At 39.5% G+C, this 26,655-nt stretch overlaps 1 protein-coding gene across 3 annotated transcripts in view; it reads right to left on the bottom strand.

Annotated features, from left to right (window-relative positions):
* Positions 1 to 26,655, bottom strand: part of LOC131983903 (caskin-2-like) — a 53,815-nt gene that overhangs the window by 21,029 nt on the left and 6,131 nt on the right. For all 3 annotated transcript variants that reach the window (XM_059348733.1, XM_059348734.1, XM_059348735.1), the window contains exons 3-6: positions 13,288 to 13,339; positions 4,800 to 4,897; positions 3,900 to 4,045; positions 2,559 to 2,654 (exon numbers count right to left, since the gene is read on the bottom strand). In XM_059348733.1, the coding sequence (XP_059204716.1) occupies positions 2,559 to 2,654; positions 3,900 to 4,045; positions 4,800 to 4,897; positions 13,288 to 13,339 (392 nt within the window). The remainder of the gene's footprint in view (positions 1 to 2,558; positions 2,655 to 3,899; positions 4,046 to 4,799; positions 4,898 to 13,287; positions 13,340 to 26,655) is intronic.

Genomic DNA, 26,655 nt, shown 5'->3' with positions numbered 1-26,655 from the left:
GGGGACACCTTGGGAGCGGGTTCAGAGGGGGATTTGCAGATGTTAATGTTGATGAATTGCTGTCTGTCGGAGACGTTTGATTGGAGCCAGGAGAGTGCAGTGTCCTTGATGTTGTAGAGAGTGTTTAGGCGGGAGAGAAGGATGGAATGGTTGATTGTGTCGAATGCTGCGCTCAGGTCGAGTAGGATGTGGATGTTGAGGTTGCCGGCATCAGAGGAGAGAAGTAGGTCGTTTGTGATTTTGAGGAGAGCTGTTTCGGTGCTGTGGTGGGAGCGGAAACCAGACTAGAATATTTCATAAAGGTTGTTGGTGGAGAGATGGGCTTTCATTTGCGAGGCAACGGCACGTTCCAGTAGTTTTGAAAGAAAGGGGAGGTTGGTGGTGCCAGTGAGTTTGAAGGCCTGGTGCTCGAATGAAGGAGCAGGTGGGATGGAGATGAGGGTGGTGTTGATGTTCTGTCGGTGTACCACAGCGATGCCGCCACCTCGGCCTTCGGTGTGTGGTTTTCTGACGTATTTGTATCTGTTGGGTGTAGTTAGATTCAGTGAGAGGAAGTCCAGTGGTTGTTGCCAGGTTTCAGTGAGACGGAGAAAGTCAATGCTGTTGTCTGTAATGAATTCTTTGAGAATGTCACTTTGATTGTTGAGGGACCTGGTGTTGGGTAAAGCGAATTTGATGTGGTTTTGCATAGGGTGGGGTGGCAGTGGGGTTTTGGAAAGGGAGCGGAGCCAAGGAGAGCACACATGCGTATTGTTTTGATGATGACAGAGATGCATGATGGAGTGGAGTTATTATTGAGTTTGAGCAGTTGAGAGACGGAGTATTTGAGTGCCATGCTGGCCGGAAAGGATATATAGGGTTGAGTCAGGAGTTAGCCGGTAGCCACGGGCTAGTTGACCAGAGTGCCAGGCATAACAGGACAACCTGAAGCATGGCAGGTGAGGAGGGCCGAGTGATGTAGCTGTGTGCCCACGAAGAGCGTTGAAGTCAGCGGCCGGTGTAGATGAGGAGACGGTAGGTGGCGAGGACCAGGCAGCAAGGTCCACTGCTAACGTTATCAGCTAACGCTAACCGCTGGGTGGCTGGCTAACTGCCAGGTGCCCGATCTGGACGACTTTGGGGAAGGCAGTCCAGCCAAGGGCGTCTAGTCAGACCGGGGAGAGGATGTCAGGAGTTGCCGGTACCAGTGTCTTTTGTAATCCGGATGGAGGAGTTGACGAAGTTGCTGTGAAGAGTAGCGATGCGTAGCCGGAGCTACAGGAGGAACAGGTGGGTAACCACGTTGCAGCAAAACGGAAAAATCCAGAAGCAAAACGAAGCAGATTGCAGGAGCAATGTGAAAATCAGGAAAACACAGTCAAAGAGCAGGACTGTACTAGTATAGTTACAGATTTAACTAAAGTTGTAGTAATATTTTAACTTCGGATGGAGAACTGTCAAACAAGCAGCGCTAGCGTCCTCTCCAAATAAAGTTACTTTATGTCTTAAATAAAACTTCCACTGTAAAAAAGCACCAACAATACAGTTTATCACCGAGACAAACTGTAAAAACAGACATTATCGTCAGAGTTTGAAGTTTCCGACGGTCCTTGAACATATCATCAGTTATAAAAAGTGACCAAAACTTGTGTTAAATGTTGATATTGGTGTCGGAATCTCTTTATTCTACATGTGTCATTTAAAATAAAAGAAATATCAACACAAACGTTCAGGTTTGTGTGTGTGTGTCAGAATGTGTGTGTGTATGTATGTGCATGTGTGTGTCAGAATAATGTATGTTTGTGAGTGTGTGTGTGTGTGTGTGTGTCACAATAATGTGTGTGTGTGTGTGTGTGTGTGTTTCAGAATAATGTGTGTGTCTGTGTGTGTGTGTGTGTGTGTGTGTGTGGGTGTGTGTGTGTGTGTGTGTGTGTGTGTGTGTGTGTGTTTGTGTCTCAGAATAATGTGTGTGTGTCAGAATAATGTGTGTGTGTGTGTGTGTGTCAGATTAATGTGTGTGTGTTAGATTGATGTGTTTGTGTAGCTGCTGCCAACATGGTGACAGACTAGGACAAAGAGACGAAGACAAAAGTGAACCATGGCAACACAATCAGACCTGTGTGTGTGTGTGTGTGTGTGTGTGTTTGTCCAGCTGTGGCCGTGTGTGTTTTCCAACCATGAGTTAACACGTTTCAGTCCACAAGACGCTGTTTTGACTTCCACCTGTCCCCCAGAGACTCGACACCAACCAGATTATAAACTTTAACCCCATGAACCCCAATGAGACGATTCAGGACGTTTTTACATTCTCCTCTCTGTGTCACTGCAACATATAAAATCTATATAAGCTATGAGTCCTACAGCTCCATGGAATCAAACATGTCTTGGTGCAGAATAACACAGTTAGAATGACAGAAATAAGAAGAAAGGAAAAACGCAAATTAAATGGAATTTTTATATAAAAACTTTCCAAATGCCACGAATATTGTAGAATTTTTTTAAAAAGACACAAAATTACCCCAAAAGACAACCAGGTTTAACCTCTGACCCATGTGGGAATGTTGAAGTCAGATCCTCACCTGGACTCTTCCGAACTCACAGGCCAGGTCCAGAGGAGTCTTCTTGGCCTTGTTGACCAGACACGGGTTGGACTGGTGCTGCAGCAGCATCTCAGACTGAACAACACATGCATAATTATTAATAAATTAATCAGAAAATCTAAATAATATATTTGTGCACCATAAGTGTGTGGATGTGTGGAGAAAGGGCAAAATTAACTACAAAAACAGTGAATATAAAATAACAAAAACTGTGATTATGAAAACAAAAAGGGCTGCAATTTATAATAGTTTTCATGATTAATCTGCAGATTATTTTCTCAGTTTACTGGAGGATTGTTGGCCTAAAAAATGTCACAAAATCTAGAAAAAAACTGAAGTTTGTCTAGAAATGTTTATTCAGTCAAAAGTGTTCACTTTAATTTTAAATTAAATAGTAAAAAGCAGAAAAGATGCAGATTAAGAGTCTGACCTCAAGATTAATACTGACATTAAATCATTTCACCAGTTAAACATCTGTCACACTCACCCCCACACACACACACACACACACACACACACACTAATCCAATCACCTCCTCTCGTCCTCATTTCCTCCAAACATTTGTATTAAAATATATGTAACAGGATTTAAAAAACACATAAAATCGGCATAACACCTAAAAAAATGAACATTTTGTGACAGTGACTAATGTAAACAATATTTTGGATTAAAAATATAATAAAATATATATAGTATATATAGTATATATAGTTTATATATTTTAAGTAAAATATATCTTATAAAAAAAATGACACCGAAAAAGAGAAATATATATATATATTTTTTTAATTATAGTAATACTTAGAGTAATTTTAAAGTAATTTATAAAATCTCTAAATAGAATATCTTGTATTAAACCATATATTTAAAATTAAATTAAAAGCAGATTTTTGTCGAAAAAAACAACATAAACATTTTAAATAATATATTAAATCAATTAAATTTACACTGAAGAATGGAAATAATATTTTGTATTAAAAAAATATTGAAAACAACTAAAGGAATATTTTTGTAGTAACACTTCAATAAAAAATATTTTTAAATAATTTAGAACATATCCATATTATCTTATAATTTGGAGATCTGATGACAAAATGATGCAAATAATATTTTATATTAAAACATATATTGAAAAGAAAAGAAAAAGTATATTTTTTCACCAAAAAAACATTTTTTTAAATTATATATTAAGAGCTCCATTTGGCCTGATGAGATGGAGATTTGGTGACACCAAAGAATGGAAATAACATTTCATATTAAATTAAAAACATTTTAAATATGAGAGAAATCAGAAGCTCTGGGTGATGTGTGTGACTGACCACGGTGTAGTGTCCGTACTGCGCGGCCAGGTGCAGCGGGATGTGTCCGTCCAGAGAGACGCCGTTCACCGACGCTCCCGCCCGAAGCAGCAGCAGCACCGACTCCGCCTTCCCCTGCCACGCCGCGTAGTGCAGCGGGCGCATTCCTGTACAGTCAGCAAACTTTATACATCAACAGGACACTCCTAACACTGTTCATATCCAAGATCAGAGTGTGTGTGTGTGTGTGTGTGTGTGTGTGTGTGTGTGAGAGTGTGTGTTTGAGTGTGTGTGTGTTTGTGTGTGTGTCTGTGAGAGTGTGTGTTTGAGTGTGTGTGTGTATGTGTGTGTCTATGTGCATGTGTCTGTGTGTCTGTGAGTGTGTGTGTGTGTCTGTGTGTGTGTGAGAGAGTGTGTGTGTGAGAGTGTGTGTTTGAGTGTGTGTGTCTATGTGCATGTGTCTGTGTGTCTGTGAGTGTGTGTGTGTGTGTGTGTGTGTGTGTGTGTGTGAGAGTGTGTGTGTGTGAGAGTGTGTTTGAGTGTGTGTGTGTGTGTCTGTGAGAGTGTGTGTTTGAGTGTGTGTGTGTGTGTTTTTGTGTGTGCCTATGTGCATGTGTCTGTGTGTCTGTGAGTGTGTGTGTGTGTGTGTGTTCATGTGCATGTGTCTATGTGTGCGTATCTGTGTATGTGTGTGTGTCTATGTGTGCGTATCTGTTTGTTTGAGTGTGTGTGTGTGTGTGTGTGTGTGTGTTTGTCTATGTGTGCGTATCTGTGTGTGTGTGTGTGTGTGTGTGTGTGTGTGTTTGTCTATGTGTGCGTATCTGTGTGTGTGTGTGTGTGTGTGTGTGTGTGTGTGTGTGTGTGTTTGTCTATGTGTGCGTATCTGTGTGTGTGTGTGTGTGTGTGTGTGTGTGTGTGTACCGTTGCTGTCCTTCACGTCTACAGTAGCCTGAGCCTCCAGTAGGGCTGACAGCAGCTCTGTGGTCCCTGTGAGCGCTGCGTGGTGCAGCGCCGAGAACCTGATGGACAAAAACATGATCACATGTCAGAAACAATCCAGAAACACCAGAACTGTCCTCGAATGCCTCACCGGACAACTCAGAATAAAATACCTCACAGAATAACACAGTTAGAATGACACTCTCCTGTCCTCTCCTCTCTGCTCTGTGTAAACGTTTGGAACCGATGTTCCGTTCAAACTCTGACCATAATGCCTGTTTTAACAGTTTCTTTCGATGTTACACTGTGTAGTTTTGGCGAATTTTTAAAGAAAACAATCCTGCACAGACGATTAAAGACAGAATAATAAAAACGAATTATTTCTCCACATATCCGTTTTTTTTTTTTCCCTCTGTGAAATGTTTTCTTATTTAATTGTTTTAAAGGCAAAAAATGTTTAATGCATACGCTTTGTTTTGGTTAAATTTAGCTTAAACTCATCATAGATTTAAGCTTCGTTTTGGTCACTCATTCTAACAGAAAACTTTAGTAACTGATGATCTGATCAAGGACCGTTGGAAAGTTCAAACTATACGACGATAACGCCTGTTTTTACAGTTTCTTTCTATAATAAAAACAGGATTTTTGACAATTTCTTGAATAAAACAAATGTTTGGATCCTGCTGGGTTGTAGAAAGACATGTTTAACATAAATAAATCACCAAAAATACACAATTTATTACAGAGAGATTTCTGAGTTTCATATTTCCGACGGTCCCTGAATACATCATCAGGCTTCCATCAGGAAAAAAACAAACAAATCTGAAGTTTAAATGGGACTTTTTCATCAATTTTTCATGTATAATGTATAAGTTGAAATGGAAACTTTCGTAGCTGATGATCCATTCAAGGACCGTGGGAAATAATACCTCTTTTTAATGCTGACTATGACTAATACCGATTTTGGATTTGTTCAGACCTGCTGTGGACTCAGCAGATAATGACTGAACCTTAAAAAAAGGTTTCATCTACTTTAATTAATCACTGAATTACTGACGATCAGTCACTGTTTGTGTGTGAGTGTGAGTGTGAGAGAGAGAGAGAGAGAGAGAGAGAGAGAGAGAGAGAGAGAGAGAGAGACAGAGAGGTTCTCAGGTGTGTCTGGACTCGCTGTGTGAGTGAACAAAGTCAGATGATTGTGTTACTGTGAGTCAGACTCAGTCACACCCTGAAAGCCTCAGCAGCTCAAACACACTTTAAAACACATTTAAAGTCCAAAAACCTCAAAGTCTTAAACACAAATACAGACTTGTGACATTAAGTAGATTTGTGTATTTTGTGCGATTGTATGTCAGCATTTCTGTTGCTGCTTATTGTGAATCTAGTGTGTCAGCCATCCATCCTCTGAATGCTCTAGTTCTCTAGTTTGTGGTTGTAAAGTTTCATGAGGCTATGATTATCCTAGAGGTCACAGCAGCTCATTTTATACACTGAGCCCAAGTTTCACTCACTAACATCATCACACATGAAGAACATTGGGCTCATTGAATCCACATGAGTCTCAGCTTTCCAGTCAGACCCGATTTATGCAGCTCACAGACTGTTTAGGGACCCCAGGATGCACAAAGATTCACAGAAGAGCCAAAATTTGTGCAAAAATATCGTCTTTTGCACTAGAAAACTGCCGGTTTCTGCCTTAAACTGTATGTAATCAGCATAAATGGGCATGTCTGTAAAGAGGAGACTCATGGGAACACATAGAACCCAATTTATTCAGAGGTCAAGGGAGACCTTTTTAAAATTTACATTTGGGCTAATTGAATCCACAAGAGTCTCAGCATTCCGGTCAGACCCGATTTATGCAAGAGGACACAAATATGAAACAGAGAGAAGCAGCCAGTTTTCACACACAGAGTTTAGTCTCATTGTCTCTTCAGATTTATGCAGCTCACAGACTGTTTAGGGACCCCAGGATGCACAAAGATTCACATGCACCATTTTTATAAAAGGCAAAAATACTACATTTTTCTGCATGAGATCAGCATAAAGTGGGCATGTCTGTAAAGAAGTCTCATGGGTACCCATAGAACCCATTTACATTCAGATATATTGATGTCAGAGGTCAGAGGGAGCCCTTTGAAAATGACCATTTGGGCTCATTAAATCCACAAGAGTCTCAGCTTTCCAGTCAGACCCGATTTATGCAGCTCACAGACTGTTTAGGGACCCCAGGATGTACAAAGATTCAAGTTTAAGTGTGTATTCTGTTGAAAATAACACATTTGCATTATAAAACTGCAGGTTTCTGCCTAAAACTTAATGTAATCAGCGCAAGTGGGCATGTCTGTAAAGAGGAAACTCATGGGGACACATAGAACCTAATTTATTTAGATATCTGGAGGTCAACGGTCGAGGGGCCACTTTTAAAATGGACATTTGGGCTCATTGAATCCACAAGAGTCTCAGCTTTCCAGTCAGACCCGATTTATGCGGCTCACAGACTGTTTAGGGACCCCAGGATGCACAAAGATTCACACACAAGAGGACACTACAACACATTTACTGCAGAGAGGAAACATGTTAGTGAAGGAAACAGACTGAGGGACGGTTTCACTCGCTGCCTCTACTTTTTAACAACCTCGGTCCTCCCCCACTGAGGCTCAGACTGAGAGGAAACAACGCCGCTGGCTACATGTGGCGGTCTGAACATAAAGAGGACAGAGACATTAGAGGAGAGGGGAGGAGAAGAAAGAAGGAGAGAGAGAGAGAGAGAGAGAGAGAGAGAGAGAGAGAGAGAGAGAGAGAGAGAGAGAGAGGCTTTTCTTTCTCTCTGTTGCGTAATGCAACACTGGTATTCATGAGGGCACTGTAACAGACAACGCCGAGGGCAGGAGGAGGAGGAGGAGGAGGAGGAGAGAGAGAGGAGGTGGATGAGGAGGAGGAGAAGAAGGAGGAGGAGAGAGAGGAAGAGGAGGAGGAGATTATATGTGATATGGAATTAGATCGCATATAGTTCAAATTTGTGCAAATTTACATCAAAATCACTTCCAGGTTTAAAATTCAGAAAATTATAGAATATAAAATTTGATATTTATGATTAGGACTGGTGTTGATTAAACAAATAAACTATGAAACAAGAAAATAATATTAATGTAGAGTATTTCTAAAGCTTGATTTTGGAAAGCACTTGGTTGTATGAGTGTGTTTAAGTGAAACCAGAGTCAAATTTATTCTTGATTTTTTAAAAAGGTACTCCTGTTGTTATACAGTATTTATGTCATATCTGGCTTTGACTGAACATTTTTCTCTTACTTTGCGCTAAAAATATCGGGATATATATCGTATATTGATATTCAGCCTTAATATATCAGGATATGACTTTTGGTCTATATCGCCCAGCCCTAGGTTGATACCATTTGTCACACACATTTGTGCTGAATTTGACCATTTTTGTTCATTTAAGAATAGATACAAATGTTTAAACTCCTCCAGAATTCCACATTCAGACTCCAAGACCTTTAGACCAGTAGAGAAAAATCCTGCTGTGATCTGGTTTTAGAAACTTCTGACATTTAGCTGATTAGTATATTGTTCTCTGTGTCCCGACAAGCCCGCCTCCTTTTAGGAGCAACGCTGTGCAACACAGAGGCGACCGTGCAAACTCAAACGCACCGGGAAGAGTCCCAGAGGAAGAAGTGACAGTTAGAGTTTTATATAAAGAGTCTAACTCCTCAAATGTTTAGTTTTCTGTCAAAGAGCGCCAAAAATACACAGAAAGAAACACTGAAACAAACGTTATTGTCTCGTTTACATGAACGTTTTTGTGGAGACTGAATTCTCTCACTCCATTTTATTGATTTAAAAAAAATAATTACTTACTTGTCTTTTTTCTTTATACGGTTTTTCATGCTAAAAAAGTTTTAGAAAAATCAGAAATAAAGTACTTTTTTTTTTTTTGTAAAATTACCAAAAAATACGCAAAATTACCAAAAAATACGCAAAATTACCAAGAAATACGCAAAATTACCCAAAAAGACACAAATTTACCAAAAAAGACACAAAATGACACAAAAAAAACCACTCGGGAATATCCTCCCTGAATGCCCCAATAGTTTGAAAAGTTTTTTGTTTTTTTAATAGCCAAAAAAAAGACCTTTTATCGTAGAAAAAAACAGGGTGCTTGGATCCCGTCGGGTGGTAGAAAGACATGTTTAACATAAATAAATCACCAAAAATACACAATTTATCACACAGAGAAATTGTAGAAACAGAAATTATTGTCAGAGTTTCACATTTCAGATGGTCTTTGAATGCATCATGTGTGACAAACGCTTCCATTTAGAAAAAATAAAACCAAATCTTAAGTTAAAAATGTGTCTTTTTCATCAATAATGTATTTGACAGGTTTCATTTAAAGTGTGTGAAGCTTTCCCAGTGAGAATACTTTAAAATACATCAGTGTTATTATTAATATTTTGTCAGACATTAAGATAAAATTATCAAACCAACATTAAATGACTTGGGAGAGACTGTGAATGGATGAGTGATGAGGTGAAATGAGCCTTTAATCCAAACAAACACTGAGACTTTGTGTTTGTCTGCTGACTGACTGTTCAGACATGACCCGACGTGCCGCGATCACTGGAGGATTGTGGGAAGTGTGTGTGTTGTTGGATGTTGTGTTGAGATGCAGTGGTGTGATTACTGCAGCGAGGCGGAGCCAGCAGCTCCATGAATAATGAAAAACTGATTTTAACGTCCCTGTGGAGCCTATTAGCCCAAACACACACAAACACACACACACACACACACACACACACACACACACACACACACACACACACACACACACACACACACGCTGTTGCAACTTCCCTACATAAAACAGAAAATGTCTCGTCACTACAACCTCCTGCGTCAGCAGCAGGTTAGTCAGAGTGCAGCTCTCTGATTAAACCAGACTCCATTGAGAAACCATCATTTTAACAGCAGTGTTCTTGTGTTCTTCAGACCTGACAAAGCATCAGTTCAGACCACATCAGCATCATGTTGGAGTTATTTCTGGGTTCACACTGATTAATCCCATAGAAACCCATAAAAATGGCCAAATAACATAAAAGCATCCCTTAATTCAGACCATATTTATCTACAGTCTATATTTTTTAGTTAACTTTTTGTATCATTAGGGACCGAGCACTAACGGTGCAAGGACCCTATTGTAATTGAAGGGATTATTATTATTATTCATCTCCCAAATGAATCGCCTTTTTGCGGCCTTTATCATATTCAAAAACTTCTGATATTTGGAATATACATAAATCTCTTGTGAAATTTACGTATTCTAGTGGTTGCGGGAATGGGCGTGGCACAATGGCTCACCAGCGCCCCCTACAAACTTTTCTACCGTGAAGGCATTACTCCTACCCATTAAACCCTATCCACTTCTAACTTGGTCAGTGTCATCATGAGGCCTTTGGGATGAAACATACTCAAAATCTTGACTGACCGTCACACTATATGGGCGTGGCATGGCGGCAAAATATGAAAACACGAGACTGTATAACTTGACTATACATTGTCCAATCTGTCCCTAATTTCTCACACGTGATGAGGGTCCACCTCTGAACACACCCACATGTCAATATTGATACACTGTCATTGCGCCCCCCGCTGGCAACAGGAAGTAACAACTTTTATGCCTAGCCCCAGCAGCAGGTTTCACGTACAGACACGAAATTTGGTACACACATGCTTCATGTGGAGACGCACCAAAAAGCCTCTTGGACCCATACCTCAAACCAAACCGGAAGTCCGCCATCTTGGTTTAAAAATCGCAGCATTCATTGTTTTTGGCCATTTCCATGTTGCATACTTTAACAAACTCCTCCTACAGATTTCACCCGATTTACTTCAAACTTGGTCAGTACCATCACAAGGCCTTTGGGATCAAAAGTTGTATAAATCTTTACCGATGGTCACACTATGTGGGCGTGGCATGGCGGCAAATCATGGCGTCTCGCCATCTAACACCAGACTGTATAACTTGACCATACATTGTCCAATCCGTCCCAAATTTCACACACGTGATTAGGGTCCATCCCGGGACACACCCACATGTCAATACTTACACACAGTCATAGCGCCCCCTGCTGGCTACAGCAAGTATTATGTTTTACACCTACCCCGAGCACAGTGGTTGGTCGGATTAACACCAAACTTGGTATACTTATTGTCAATGCCCTCCTGAGGATAACCCTTGAAGATATTATTGATCGGCCCCTAGGTGGCGCTCTGGCGGCAGTTTAATTTAATGAGTGCCACTGTGCCCAGACCATAAGTCTTAAGGCAATGAAATTCATAGGGGTGGTATAGACTGGCCCCTGTAACGCACACACCCCGACGGTAGCATGCCTCGACACGCGTGTACTGCGAGGGCCCGTTCAGTACTGCGCGCAGTCCTAGTTTGTTTTGTGTTTCGTTTTGTGTTTCAGACTCTTATAAACTCCCTCAACTGTTCAACAATCCATAAAAAACACCCTAATAAATGGTATCCATTGATTAATAACTCTGCTGCACCAGACTCCATTCAGAAAACCATCATTTTAACAGCAGTGTTCTTGTGTTCTTCAGACAGACCTGACAAAGCATCACTTCAGACTTCACCCATCAGCATCATGTTGGAGTTATTTCTGCATCATTTTCATCAGTTTATTGGCAATAAATTTAGAGCTTATTCGCTTTATTTAGGGTTCATACCACTGTAGAACCAGAAAGCAGCAATGCTCTGATCAATCAGTACTCTATTCAGAAAACAAGCATTTTAAAGGTTGTTTGCTTGTCGTCAGACGAATCTAAAGGATGCAGAAATAACTCCAACATGATGCTGATGTTGAAACAGTCTGAATTTATGCTTTGTCAGGTCTGTCTGAAGAACACAAGAACACTGCTGTTAAAATGATGGTTTTCTACATGGAGTCTGGTGCAGCAGAGTGATGCTGTGCAGGCTGAATGCTGAGAACGTGTGAGGTTTTGTTTACGTTGTGGAGCTCCTGGAGTTCCTGGAGAACAACATCATCGTCTCTGAAGTGTCTCAGCGCTCCCTGACCTCTGACCTCTGACCCCTGCTGGGCTGCCCTCTGCCCTCTGAAGGGTTAAACAAAGGAGGCGTCTCCGTCTCTCAGGCTCTCAGCTCGCCGTCTGGCTTTTGTTGACTGATGGTTTAAATGACAGACTGATGAACTAGCGGAGGATTCTCTGCTCCTCACAGCTCTATCAGGAAACGTTCCTCTCCACATGTCTGCACTGAGGCAACTGGAAGGCTGCTGGTATTCTGTTATTCTTGTTACTATTACTGTCTTGTCAATAAATTCCAGAAAAAGACAAAAAAATCTGATTTACGTTGGGTTCTTTGTGTACAAAATGTTGGTCTAGTCAGTCAGTGAATTAATAATTATGAGGTCATAAAGGTGAGGTTGTGCTGGAGATTTTAATATTTTCTAAGGATATTTTCAAATATTTGTTTAATTATATTTTAATACTTTTTAAAGAATTAAAAATATATAATAATACATATATAAAAAAATACTATTTTTAATTATTTTTAGGATGTTTTAATACTTTTTGATATTCAAATACTTTTTTAGGATATATTAATATTTTTTGAGGATATAATATCTTTTAGGGTATGTTAATATTTTCTGAAGATATTTAAATATTTTTTAAAGTATACTTAAATATTTTTTATAATATTTTAATATTATTTGAGGATATTTTAATATTTTTTGTGGATATTTTAATATTGTTTTACAATATTTCAATATTTTTTATGATATATTAATATTTTCTGAGGATATAATATCTTTTATTTTTTTTAGGTTACTTCATTATTTTAAATGAAATTTTAATATATTTTAATGATTTTTTTTTTCAGGTTAAATATAATATATTTTTAGGTTATTTTAATATATATTTTTTAAGGTTGTTTTAATATCTTTTGAGGGTATTTAAAAATGTTTTGAGGTTATTGAATATTTCTTTAGGATATTTTAATACCAGACAACCTGCTGGATGGTTTAAAAGTCATGTACATTCATCAATATTTTATAAAATCACTAAAATGACGCCATTAATCACAGACAGAATCTGTAAAACCAGAACTTGTTGTCAGAGTTTCATGTTTTGACGGTCTTTGAATGCATCATGTGTGACAAACGCATCCATCAGGTAAAAATAACAAAATCTGTTAAAAATGTGACAGTTCAATTTATTCTACAGGATTTATTTGAAATGTGTAAAGCATCAGGAGCCTTCAGGCAAAATCAGATATGAACTCATTCATTATTTCAAAATAATGTTTGTGTTTACAGTTTAGTTTGAGGACAAAAAGACTTTTTGTGATTTCTGACAGAAAATATATCTTTCAGGTTGAGAGAAAAGTTGGAAGAAAAATTTCCATAATAATCAGACTCACCCGTCTGAGTCCTGGTAGTTGACGTTGAGCCTCTTGGTGGAGCCCAGCAGCTCTGAAACAAACAACAACAAGAGTCAACAACAAGAGTCAACAGGTCACATGACTTCACCAGCATCTCCTGCCATCAGGATATCTTTATTATATCTTCAAGAAATATGAAAATAACCTAAAACAATATGAAAATAACCTTTGAAGAAATATGAAAAATACCACACTTAAAAAATATCTTTAAGAAATATAAAATTGAAAATTGAAAATATGAGAATATCTTGGATATATTAAAATATCCTCAAAAAATAGCAAACATTTTTTGAAAATAACCTTAAAAAAATATTAAAATATCCTAAAAAAATATCCCTTTTTAATATCCTCAAGATATTAAATATAATAGAAAAAAATGAAAATATCCTCAAGATATATTAAAATATCCTCAAGAAATAGCAAAATATCTGCAAATAAATATGAAAATATTGTCAGTAAATATTAAAATATAATGAAGAAATATTAAAATATCCTATAAAATATATTTTCAAAAAATCTTAAATAATTATTAAAATATGCAGCATAAATATTATAAAACCCTTTAGAAAAATAGTAAAATATCAGCAAAACATGGTAACATATCCTAAATAAATATCAAAAAATCCTCAAGAAAAAATTAAATGCTTAAATATAATAAAATATCCTCAGAAAATGTAGAAATGTACTCAAAAATCCATTTAAAAAAATATTATCAGAGATATTCAACTTGTTTTCCGATTTCTGTCATTCTAACTGTGTAAGAGCAGCAGGACTTACAGATTTATTGATTATATATATGGTATATGTTGCATGTAACCCACTGCAGGAGAGAACTCAGTGTTGGTTTTATTTTGACAGGTGAGAACAGGAAGTGTCTCTGCTGTCCTCCAGCAGCTCGTTAGGATGAAAAGACTTTTTAACGAGCAGAGGAAGAAGAAGAGACGAGTTTTAATTCCTCTGATTTATTCACATTAATTATAAGATCCAGGTCATTATCAAAGCAGCTCCGTCACCACGGCAACCAGCAGGAGGAGGAGGAGAAAGAGGAGGAGGAAGAGGAGCAGGAGGAAGAGGAAGAGGAGCAGGAGGAGGAGGAAGAGGAGGAGGAGGAGGAGAAGGGGAGAGAAAGAGAGGAGGAGGAGGAGGAGAAGGGGAGAGAGAGAGGAGGAGGAGGAGCAGGAGGAGGAGAGGAGGAGGAGGAGGAGGGGAGAGAAAGAGAGGAGGAGGAGCAGGAGGAGGAGAAGGGGAGAGAAAGAGAGAGGAGGAGGAGGAGGAGGAGCAGGAGGAGGAGAGGAGGAGGAGAAGGGGAGAGAAAGAGAGGAGGAGGAGCAGGAGGAGGAGACGAGGAGGCGTAACATCTGATCCTCTCAGCTCTAATTATAGTCAAAGATTTTTATAAACAGATTCTGTTTCAGGACCAGAGTCTGATCCAACAAGACCTCCTGTTCCTGCTCCTCCACCCCGTCCTGCTCCTCCTACTACTCCTCCACCTCCTCCTTTTCTCCTACTGCTCCTCCTCCTCTCATTGTGGTGAAGGAGCAGCAGCAGCTCACCACTAAATATAAAGTTTCTTTCATGAACACTGGACGTCCTCCAAACACACAACAACCAGAAGCAGCAGAGTGTTTACTTTAAAAATCACCAAAAACACTCAGAAAGAAACTCTAAAAACAGCCAGAGTCTCAACTTTCTGACGGTCCCTGAATGGATTTTCAGTTACAAACTGTTTTTCACAAACATGTCTTTGTGCAGAATGACAGAAACCATAAAAAAAGTTGAATCTAAATGTTGTAAATCCAGTTTCCTCCACATATTGAAGTATTGTCATGTTTCCAGCCTCTCCTGTCCTCTCCTCTCTGCTCTGTGTAAACAGCCTCTCCTGTCGTCTCCTCTCTGCTCTGTGTAAACAGCCTCTCCTGTCCTCTCCTCTCAGCTCTGTGTAAACAGCCTCTCCTGTCCTCTCCTCTCTGCTCTGCGTAAACAGATTCTCAGTGAATATTTGTCACGTGACCGTTGGTCTCAGCAGAATCAATCATGTCTTCACAGTGTCTCTGAGGAGCAGAATTTAATGTTTTAACAGGATCTGGTTAGTGCAAACACTTTATTTTAAATGACACATGTAGAATAAAGAGATTCTGACACAAATATCAACATTTAACACACTTTTTTATAGCTGATGAGGTGTAAAAGGACCATCAGACAGTTCAAACTCTGAAGATAATGTCTGTTTTTACAGTTTCTCTCTATGATTAACAGATTTTTGGTGATTTTTTTTTTTAAAGGAAACATCCTTTTTAAACCCTCTGAACCTTTTCTTTTTGTCTCTGTGGTCTGAAGCTGCAGAACTCAGATGTTTCATTGTGTTCTGATGTTCCCAGAGAAGCTGATGTGGATATTACAGGCCGAGGAGGTGAATTTTTTTTAAATTATAGTTTAATATTTCTATTATATTTAAATATTTTAAGGGTTTTTTAATTATATATATATATATATATATATATATATATATATATATATATATATATATATATATATATATATATATATATATATATATATGTGTGTGTTATTTTAATATCTTTTGAGGTTATTGAATATATGTTATATGTTCTGATGTTTCCAGAGCAGCTGATGAGGATATTACAGGCCGAGGGGCTGTTTGATTCAGCAGCTCTGTTTGAAGACTCGGCGGTCTCGGAGGGACCCCCCTCCCCGGCCTCAGAGCCTGGCACAGCAACACAGGAAGCTGAGGAAGTGTTTGTCCAAGGCCGAGGACACATCTGTCTCTTATCTGCTGACTGAATGAGGACGAGAGATGAAGACGAGTCTCTCCTGTCTTATCTGAGTCTCTGGACCACAATCACACAGACCTGAACCCTCCCTGGTTTCATCTCTGCAGCTCCACATCAAACAATGAGTCCTGAGGAGACAAAGCCCTGAACTCTGGACAGAAAGGGTTTGATGTTTTCTTCAAAAAAATCTACAAAAAAACCTCATTTGTCATAAAAAGAAACTGTAAAAACAGGCATTATCGTAAGAGTTTGAACTTTCCAATGGTCCTTGAACATATCATCAGTAAAAATGTTGATATTTGTGTCAGAATCTGTTTTTTACAGTTTCAGATCAACCTGTTTACATTCCTGCAGGTTCTTATCAGCTGTATGTGTGTGTGTGTGTGTGTGTGTGTGTGTGTGTGTGTGTGTGTGCGTGCGTGCGTGCGTGTGTTATCGTCAGACTCACTGTTTGCTCCATCAAAACTTTCTCTTCTGTCTAAAACATTTCTGTCTTCATCACACCGTTAATAGCGTGTAACATAAATGTGTGATTAAAGAAATATTGATATAAATTAAAAACTTTCATTTGCATTTTATCCAAACTTTTGTTTGCAGTTTTTTTTCTGTTATATTTTATAATGAAACCCAGAGAGACTCTCAGTGATCACCAGCAGCACAACGAGAAGAAAGAAAAAAATCACTGAAACAACAAAGTGACAATGAAAAAAAAACATTTCTTCTTTTTCGCTCAATGGAGAGAGAGAGAGAGACACACACACACACACACACCCCTCTGCAGTGAACAATAGTGTTGGAGAGACAGGAAGTTTAGAAGGAGCTCAGAGTCAAAGAACTGCAACACCTCCACCTTTCCTCCTCCTCCTCCTCTCTCTCCCTTTCTCCTGCTCCTCCTTCTCCTCCTACTCCTCTCTCCCTCCTCCTCTCTCTTTCCCTCTCTCTCTCCTCCTCCTCCCCCTCCTTCTTCTCCTCCTCCTCTCTCTTTCCGTCTCTCCCTCCTCCTCCTCCTCCTGCTCATCCTCCTCCTCCTCCTGCTGCTGCTCCTCTCTCCCTCCTCCTCCTCCTCCCCTCTCCTCCTTCTCTCTCTCTCTCCCTCCTCCTCCTCCTCCTGCTCCTCTCTCTCCCTCCTTCTCCTCCCCCCTCCTCCTTCTCCTCCTCCTCTCTCTCTCTCCCTCCTCCTCCTCCTCCTGCTCCTCTCTCTCTCCCTCCTCCTCCTCCTTCTCCCCCTTGGCGGAGGTACTACTATGTCAGAGAGATGTCGTCTTCTGTTGCCCTGTATTGTTGTTTTTGCATAAATATGTTTGATTTATTAACTCACATTAGAGAAGAAAGTATTAAATCAGAATGTGAAGAACTCAGACCACATGTCATGAGTTTATGTTGTTGAGTGAATAGTTAACTGTCACGCCTGCAGAGTGGGAGCTCTGAGCTCTGAGCTGTGCATTGTGGACCCGGCTGGACCTTCAGGTCTGATGGAGCCGACAGTCAACAGTCACAGTGACAGCAGCCTGTTAATGAGACACTTGTTGTCTCAGAGGACACAAAGTTCAGACTCCCAGTCTGAAGCTGTGATGAGTTCACTGACCAGCCCCAGCAGGTTCAACAGCATGTTTCGATTAAGAAGAAATCACCAAAAATACAGTTGATCAAAGACAGAAACTGTAACAAAACAGACATTATTGTCAGATTTTGAACTTTCCGACGGTCCTTGAACGAATCATCAGTTACAAAAAGTTTCTGTTATAAAAAGTTTCATTACTACTTTCCCTGAAAGGTTTTATTCTCTTTCTTTTCCTCCCCTCCTCCCCTGGTCCACTCGCAACCATGTGGCTCCACCAGGATGAGGTGTTATGGGGTTTACAAAACACCACAAAATGACTAAAAAGACACAAAGTGACTAATAAAAAAAAACAACACAAAATGACAATGACAAGAAAGGAAAAGATCTAATTGCGATTTCAATTCGATTCACAATTTTCTTTAAATCCAGCTTCAGTGCAATATTCACAGTGTGTACAATGTGCAGTATTTCCTCTAAGGGTTATTTATTCTCTGGATGTTGTGCATGTGTAAATATCAATCAGCAATTTAGTGAGTATAGAAACGACACTCGGCTGCCAAACAAGCTTTAGAACCAGAGTTTCCACAGGATTATATGAGTCTATTAGGGTGAACATTTCTGCCGTAAAAAAGTCTAAATTTGGTGCCTCTCACACATTCTAATGCCACCGATCTAAATCAATGCATATTTTATTCATATTGTGGTGGATTCTGTTAACACAGCCATGTGCTCTTATTTTGAAAGCTACATGTGTTTAGCGACAGGAAGTTATTCATATGTTAGTAATTAATACTAACAGTGTTCAGAGTAAAGATCTAAAACTGATTTCTGTTGACGTAAACTACATTAAAGTCACAACTTCAGACAGTTCTGTTATCTGTAGGAGGAGGAGTGTGTTCCTGATGTGTGTGTGTGTGTGTGTGTGTGTGTGTGTGTGTGTGTTTCTGATGTGTGTGTTCCTGATGTGTGTGTGTGTGTGTGTGTGTGTTTTCCTGATGTGTGTGTGTGTGTGTGTGTGTGTGTGTGTGTGTTCCTGATGTGTGTGTGTGTGTGTGTGTGTGTGTGTGTGTGTGTGTGTGTGTGTTTCTGATGTGTGTGTTCCTGATGTGTGTGTGTGTGTGTGTTCCTGCCTCTCGTCACTTATTGTTCAGGAGGAAGTGAGTTCAGCTCCACACCCGTTCCTCTGCTCATAATGGACTTTTCCTCTCAGAAACTGCTCCTTTTCTTAGAAAAAAAAAACACCAAAAATACACTTTATAAAGTGTAATAACAAGTTTGAACTTTCTGACGGTCCTTGAACGAATCATCAGTTATAAAAAGTGACCAAAACTTGTGTTAAATGTTTATATTAGTGTCAGAATCTCTTTATTCTCCATGTGTCATTTAAAATAAAGTGTTTGCACTAACCAGATCCTGTTAAAAAGATTAAATTCTGCTCCTCAGAGACACTGTGAAGACATGATTGATTCTGCTGAGACCAACGGTCATGTGACAAATATTCACTGAGAATCTGTTTACACAGAGCAGAGAGGAGAGGACAGGAGAGGCTGAAAACATGATAATTCCTCAATATGTACAATATGTGGAGGAAACTGGTTTTGTGTAATTTTTTACATCTTTTTAAAGAAATTTTTGTGTTTTTTGGTACTTTTTGATATTTTTAGATATTTTTTGTCATTTTGTGACTTTTTTTGGGGGGGGGGGGGGGGGGGGGGGTCACAACATTTGTGGCACTTGGAAAAGTGTTTATTTTTAAATTCTGTTTTATTCCAATTTAAAAAAAAATAATTTATCAAAAAAAATTCAACTTGTTTTTTCTGATTTCTGTCATTCTAACTCTGTTATTCTGTTTGAGTTGTTCTGATTGTGCTGATTCCACAGAGCTGCAGGACTTAGAGATTTACATAGATCTGAAGCTGCTCATTGGGGTTAAGAGCTTTACATTTAAACGTTTCATTTAAACGTGTGTGAGGGAGTTTATGGGAACAAGCAGCTGAAGGCTGGAGGAAACAGTCCGGAGTCAGGTTGCAGCTCAGATAGAGGGGGGGTTTGAAGGTGGCGCTGCAGCGACGGGGTCCACATTCCAACGCCATGACATCACTGCCTCCATTCAGACCCTGAGCTGCTGCCGGGACAATAGCTGGCAGGGAGAGGCTCAGAGAGGCTCAGAGCTCTGAGGAGGTGTCGCTCACTCCGACGTCTCCCATGGAAATCAGCTCCGTTTTTAGCTCCTCGCCACAGTTCTGACCCAAATTAGAGCTCTGAGAATTCCTCTCATGCTCGTGGTGGAAACGTTCCTGGTGCAGACGGAGTTAGAGTCGATACGAGACGTTAACCCTCCGAGGCCCGGCCAGACCAATCTACAGTTTACTGTCTGCAGCATATAAAATCGATATAATCTAAACGTTTAGCTCTTTAACTGACAGTTTCACATGTTTCACACCACAAACTGCACAAAGTGTCACCACTTGTTATGTTTCTGCTGTTTTTTCTCTTTTTATACTCATTTTGTGTTTTTATGGGGTTTTTTTTTTTATTCTTAGTGTTTTTTTTTCTTGTCTTGTCTTGTTTAGAGTCTTTTGGTTGTTATTTTGTGTCTTTTTGATGTTGTTTTGTGTCTTGTTGTTGTTTTGTGTCTTTTTGTTGTTGTTTTATGTCTTTTTGTGTCGTTTTGTTGTTGTTTTGTGTCTTTTTGATGTTGTTTTGTGTCTTGTTGTTGTTGTTGTTTTGTGTCTTGTTGTTGTTTTGTGTCGTTTTATGTTTTTGTTGTTGTGTTTTTTGTGTTTATTGTTGTCGTTTCGTGTCGTTTTGTGTTTTTTGTAGCTGTTTTGTGTCGTTTTGTTGTTGTTTTGTGTCTTTTAGTTGTTGTTGTTGTTGTTGTTGTTTTGTGTCTTTATGTTGTTTTGTGTCTTTTCATCGTTGTTTTGTGTCTTTTTGTGTTGTTGTTTTGTTGTTGTTTTGTGTCTTTTTGTTGTTGTTTTGTGACTTTTGGTGTGTTTCTGTTGTCTGTGTCTTTTTGTTGTTGTTTTGTGTCTTTTTGTTGTGTTTTGTGTCACTTTGTGTATATTTGCAACCTGTGTTCCCATTCGCAACATTTAAAAAATTCTTAATTGGGCAATATTGTATTCTGAAAGTTAAAAAAAATGGATCTGAATCAGATTTTGTCTTTTTTTTGGTCCACTGAGACAAAGTGAAACAGTAATGATGAGGTCATAAGGTGAGGCTGAACATTGTTTAGGTTCATATCCAGGCAGGATGAGATGATCAGTGTGTTTGGAGCAGCAGTTGCCGCGGTGTCGCTCAGCTGTTTACAGTCTACAGCAGGATGCATTCACTGCCCTTCAAAATAAAAGTCACACTGAGTCTGAGCTGCACACAAAACAAGACTTTGACTTGAGTGCAGAACCTCCGTTACATAACAGAGAATAAAGAACACACACACACACACACACACACACACACACACACACACACACACACACACACAATGTAGTCTGAGTCTGTAGTTTCAGTAGATGCATTATGGTCGACTTTTCCTTTCAAAGCTTCTATAAGAAGTTAAGCTTCTGATTCTGTCTCATGATACATATAAATAATGTGTTTGTGAGAAATAAGATGACAGATAACAACAGCATGTGCCTAGCAGAAATAAATAATAAATTAATAAAACAAGCGTTGTGCTGCAATCACAGTGATGCACTTCTGTTACCAACACTGTTTTGTGCTTTTTTTGGTCATTATGTGTCTTTTTTGTTGACTTTGTGTCTTTTTTTTTTTTGATTTTGTGTCCTTTTTGGTAATTTTGTCTTTTTTTTGTTGATTTTGTGTCTTTTTTTGGTCATTATGTGTCTTTTTGGTTGATTTTGTGTCTTTTTTTGGTGATTTTGTCTTTTTTTGGTGATTTTGTGTCTCTTTTTGGTCAATTATTTTTACGTCTCCTGGGGAAAGTCCTGGTTTGTTTGACCCATGCTCCTCCCCTCCCTCCCACCCTCACTAACTGACTCTTTGTGCTTTATAATCTGAATCCCTCCGGCCTCTAGAGGACGCCACTGACTCCAGACGAGGACATGGGGACTGTTGGTGATCAGAGGCAGCAGGATGGATTCTGTGTCTGCGTTAGTAATCTGAAGGTGTGAAGTCGAGTTATTTGTGCGCAGATTGGAGAGAACAGGCCGTGTATAAAATGAATCAACGTTCCTTCTCCTTGGTGAGGGGCGGCCGGGGGTCCTGAGGGGCCCCTCGGCCCCAACACACAGAGCTTTGTGTGCCTGTCTGCAGGAATGAGCAGCTTCCTGTGTGTTTAGAGCACCAATTAAACATTTCACACACCAACAGCAGAGTCGACAGACAAACACCAGCAGCTCCTCACGCTTTCCCTCCAATCCTCCTCACAGAGGCCAACAAACAGCCAACAAACTGCCAACCAACAGCCAACAACCAGCCAACCAACAGCCAACAACCAGCCAACCAACAGCCAGCAAACAGCCAACAACCAGCCAACCAACAGCCAACAACCAGCCAACCAACAGCCAACAACCAGCCAACCAACAGCCAACAACCAGCAAACCAACAGCCAACAACCAGCCAACCAACAGCCAGCAAACAGCCAACAACCAGCCAACCAACAGCCAACAACCAGCCAACCAACAGCCAACAACCAGCAAACCAACAGCCAACAACCAGCAAACCAACAGCCAACAACCAGCCAACCAACAGCCAACAACCAGCCAACCAACAGCCAACAACCAGCCAACCAACAGCCAACAACCAGCAAACCAACAGCCAACAACCAGCCAACCAACAGCCAGCAAACAGCCAACAACCAGCCAACCAACAGCCAACAACCAGCCAACCAACAGCCAACAACCAGCAAACCAACAGCCAACAACCAGCCAACCAACAGCCAACAACCAGCCAACCAACAGCCAACAACCAGCCAACCAACAGCCAACAACCAGCAAACCAACAGCCAACAACCAGCCAACCAATAGCCAACAACCAGCCAACCAACAGCCTCACAGCTCAGTGATGGAAGCAAACGTCTGTTCTCTGAGTTCCTCTGCAGCTCCGTCGGGTGGCGGTTTGTTCTCTCGCTGTCAGCAGGAACCAGACGGCTGACAGCGAGAGACGAGCTGCAGAGCTGCAGGAAAGATTTTTTGCTGAAAGTTTAAATGTCTGACTGTTAATTTATGAAGCTTCAGAGCAGGAATCCTGTCAGGCGGAGGCGTCTTCAGGAAAGTCTTAGATCTCATTTCTTGAGGCTGTTATTAAATATCATTCAGTCTGGAAAAATGCCACAGTTTCAGTCTGTGGAGCTCACAAGCTGCCGGCAGCTTTGAAAGATGTTTTTTTATTTATAAAAATCACAAAATTAAACCATAAAACACAGCCAGAAACTGTGGAAACATAATCTGCAGGTTTTCACGTTTCTGACGGTCGTGTGTGATGAACGCTTCACTCAGGAAAAATAAACAAATCAGAGCTTTAAAAAGTGATATTACATCACAAAGAAGAACAAGTTAATGAATGCTTATCTTCTTTATTATTACGTATTGATTTATGACGATGAGATGGTGGAAAGGTTCAAACTCTGACGAGAATGTCTGTTTTTAAAGTTTCTTTCTACAATAAACTGGATTTATGGCACCAAATGTTGAATGTTGTATAACCAGATTTCTCCACATATTATAGTATTAAAGTATTGTCATGTTTCCAGCCCCTCCTGTCCTCTCCTCTCTGCTCTGTGTAAACAGCCTCTCCTGTCCTCTCCTCTCTGCTCTGTGTAAACAGCCTATCTTGTCCACTTCTCTCTGCTCTGTGTAACCAACCTCTCCTGTCCTTTACTGCAAACTAAAAGTATTTGAATGAAAGTAGTGGAAGTGAACATCTTTAACTTTGTGAAGTCAGGCAATAAAAAGTGTTCAAAGATCCAGAAACAACAAACTCTTCTTTCACTTCCTCAAAGAACGCTCCAATGATTTCTGATTTGGGGAAATTTAGAGGTTTCCTTTAAAGAAAAGCTTCATTTCATCACTTCATCACTTTTATACTGAAATAATAAATAATGAATTAATATTAGGAACTCCTACATGTTGTCCTGTGAGACTCTATGAGTTCATGACATCAGTCCTCTGAAGTTTCCTGCTGCACTAATTCACTGATTTCTTTGAAAGAAACTCTTGAAATAAAACCTGCAGAAAATCATGTTTTTTCCACTAAAGCAATAAATTAACTCTGCAAACAACAAACAGTCTTTCTCTTCTCTGCTCAGTGAACGCCTCACAAGGTTCAGTCAGAGCCCCATCCTGTCTGTCCCGTCCCCCCCTGCGTCCCCCCTTCCGTCCCGTCCCCTGTCTCCCCCGTCCCTCCCCGTCCTGTAATTCCTGTTAATCCTGGCAGGGACCATCTGGGCGGCCTGTGATTTGGGTGCAGCGCTCAGTGAAGCAGCAGCTGTCAGGAGGACAGTTTGGGTCACACATCACAGGAAATATCCTAAAAGACAGAAACGTCGACGAGGACGACACCGTAAACACCAGCGCCGAACGTCTCCAACATCTGACCCTCTGAACCCGGTCCACCAGCCCCATAGACACTTTGAAATGCTCAAATTCAACAAAAAGTTGGTCTGACATCATAACTGAAGGCGGCAGAACTCCAAATTTGAAGTTTTTTGTTTATTGGCGCAATTTTTATTGTTTAGTTTGTAAAGCTTCAAGTTATATTAGATATGAATGATAAGACACTGAAACATCACATAAATAGTTTGGCTCCAATGTCAAAATACCATTTTTAGTCTAAAACTCTAGAACAGAAAGTTTCCTGGACTTTTTGGGTTTTCCTAACTTTTTTATTTTTACAGTGCATACTCTTAATAAAAGTATCAAAGTGACATTTTCAGCCGTTCAATGGCGTCACATTCGTCTTGTTTGACCCTTCAGGGGCTCCGTAGAGAAACACTGAGATGTTGGTGGAATAAACTGCTTTAGTTCAGATCTGACAACACAAGCACATTAACCGAACGAGGCAGCAACAACTCCTGTTCTGTGAGCTAAAATTACTTTGCTTTGAAGCAAACGATATATCAGCTTCAACTCCTGTCGTAAAGTTCTGTCTGAAGAGGTGAAAGTATCTTAAATAAATATATATTAAGTGTCTTTAAATACAGAATTATATATTCAGTTGGGTACAAACAGAGTAAAACCTGATGGGACTCCATGAGGAATTAGAAGGAGATGTTTTTGAACACAAAATCTTTCCTTCATGTTTTGTAGCTGGAAGTTCCAGCCTCTCCTGTCCTCTCCTCTCTGCTCTGTGTAAAAAGCCTCTCCTGTCCTCTCCTCTCTGCTCTTGCTCAGGTTTGATAAACACGTCTTCTCTGCCGCAGAGGTCAGAGGTCACGCAGGGCGCTGGCCGTGTGACAGGTGAGAGGTTATCTCACTGACTGACCTCCTGCCGGCCCCGGGGCCTCTCAGGGGCCTCTCGGGGGCCCCACCATCCCAGTGACACCATCAGTCAGGAGGAGAAAAGAGAATCAGATTCTCTCACCATCAAGCATTCAAATATTAAACTAGAAATATCAACAATATCAGTTTGTTTTTAGCAGCTACGGAAGCAAATAAGAGTCAATAATATTTTGAGTTTGTGAAATGATGAACGTACGTATCTGAAGTTTGTTAATAGTTTGAAACACGGAGAAATATTTTTGTGTTGAAATAAAGTTTGTGCAGGAATATTTTTAAGTTATATCTATTTTTTGTAGCTGTAGAAATATTTTTTGTGTGTAAGAAGGAATATTTTTTAAAACATATTTTATAAAGATTTAATTTATTATAAAAAGTGTGCACACAGATATAATTTGCATGTGTAAAATATTTTTATAGCTGTAGAAATGTTTTGTGCGTTATTAAAATTTGTGCAGGAATATTCTAAAATATATATTTTTGTAGCTGAGGAAATATTTTCGTGTTAAAATAAAATTTGTGCAGGGACATTTTTAAAATATATCTTTTTTTGTAACTGCACAAATACTTTAAAAATATTTTGTGTGTTATTAAAAACTTCTGCAGGAATATTTTACAATATATATATTTTTTTGTAGCTGTAGAAATATTTTTTGTGTGTAAGAAAGAATATTGTTTAAAACATATTTTATAAAGAATTATTTTTATTATAATTATTGGCATGTTTAAAAGATTTTCGTAGCTGCAGAATTTTTATTTGCAATTTAAATTAGCCTAGGAATATTTTTCAACAGAAGAAAACACAAGCAACAAAAAATAAATAATACATACTTAATGCATAATTAACTGTGAAAGTGCACTAAAAATATTTTGGTTTCCTAAATTAATTTATGTGACAATTTCAAAAACTGCAAAACCCTCCTCTCCTCGCTGTAAACAACTTGTAAACAACTTTCACACCAGACTCCACTCAGTTTTTCCACGTTTTTAAACCTGAGGAGTTTTCTTCACACAAGCTGCAACATAACCTCCAAAAACAACGAGAGAAATGTTGAAACTCAACTGTAAATGTGTTGCTGGCAGTCGAGGCGGACTCCCTCCACATGTTCACCAGCTCAGCAGACAGGATATCAGCCACATTTCAGTATAAAAGCTTCAGCTGTACTTTCTGTTCTGGTTGGCTTTCTCACCAAACTCCACTCAGCTATTACACATTTTAAACTAGAGGACGTTGGAATACAACCCTGGAAGAAAAAGGTTTCCAACCAAACTCCACTGAGTTTTAACCTCCAAAAACAACAATCATTCCCTGGAAAAAAAAAGGTTTTACTCCTCACATATTTTACACCAAACTTCAGAGTTATTTCACGTTTTTTTTTTAAAGTTTGGAATACAACCCTGGCGAAAAAAGGTTTCCAACCAAACTCCACTGATTTTTAAACACATTTTAACCTCCAAAAACAACAAGAGAAATATTAAACTGATCTGTAAATCTATTACTGAGTTTAAAACAGAGAAACGAGGACAAACACAT

Source organism: Centropristis striata, chromosome 13, assembly GCF_030273125.1.
Source record: "Centropristis striata isolate RG_2023a ecotype Rhode Island chromosome 13, C.striata_1.0, whole genome shotgun sequence".
In the NCBI taxonomy this organism is placed as follows: Eukaryota; Metazoa; Chordata; class Actinopteri; order Perciformes; family Serranidae; genus Centropristis; species Centropristis striata.
This window is presented reverse-complemented; position numbering and strand designations above follow the sequence as displayed.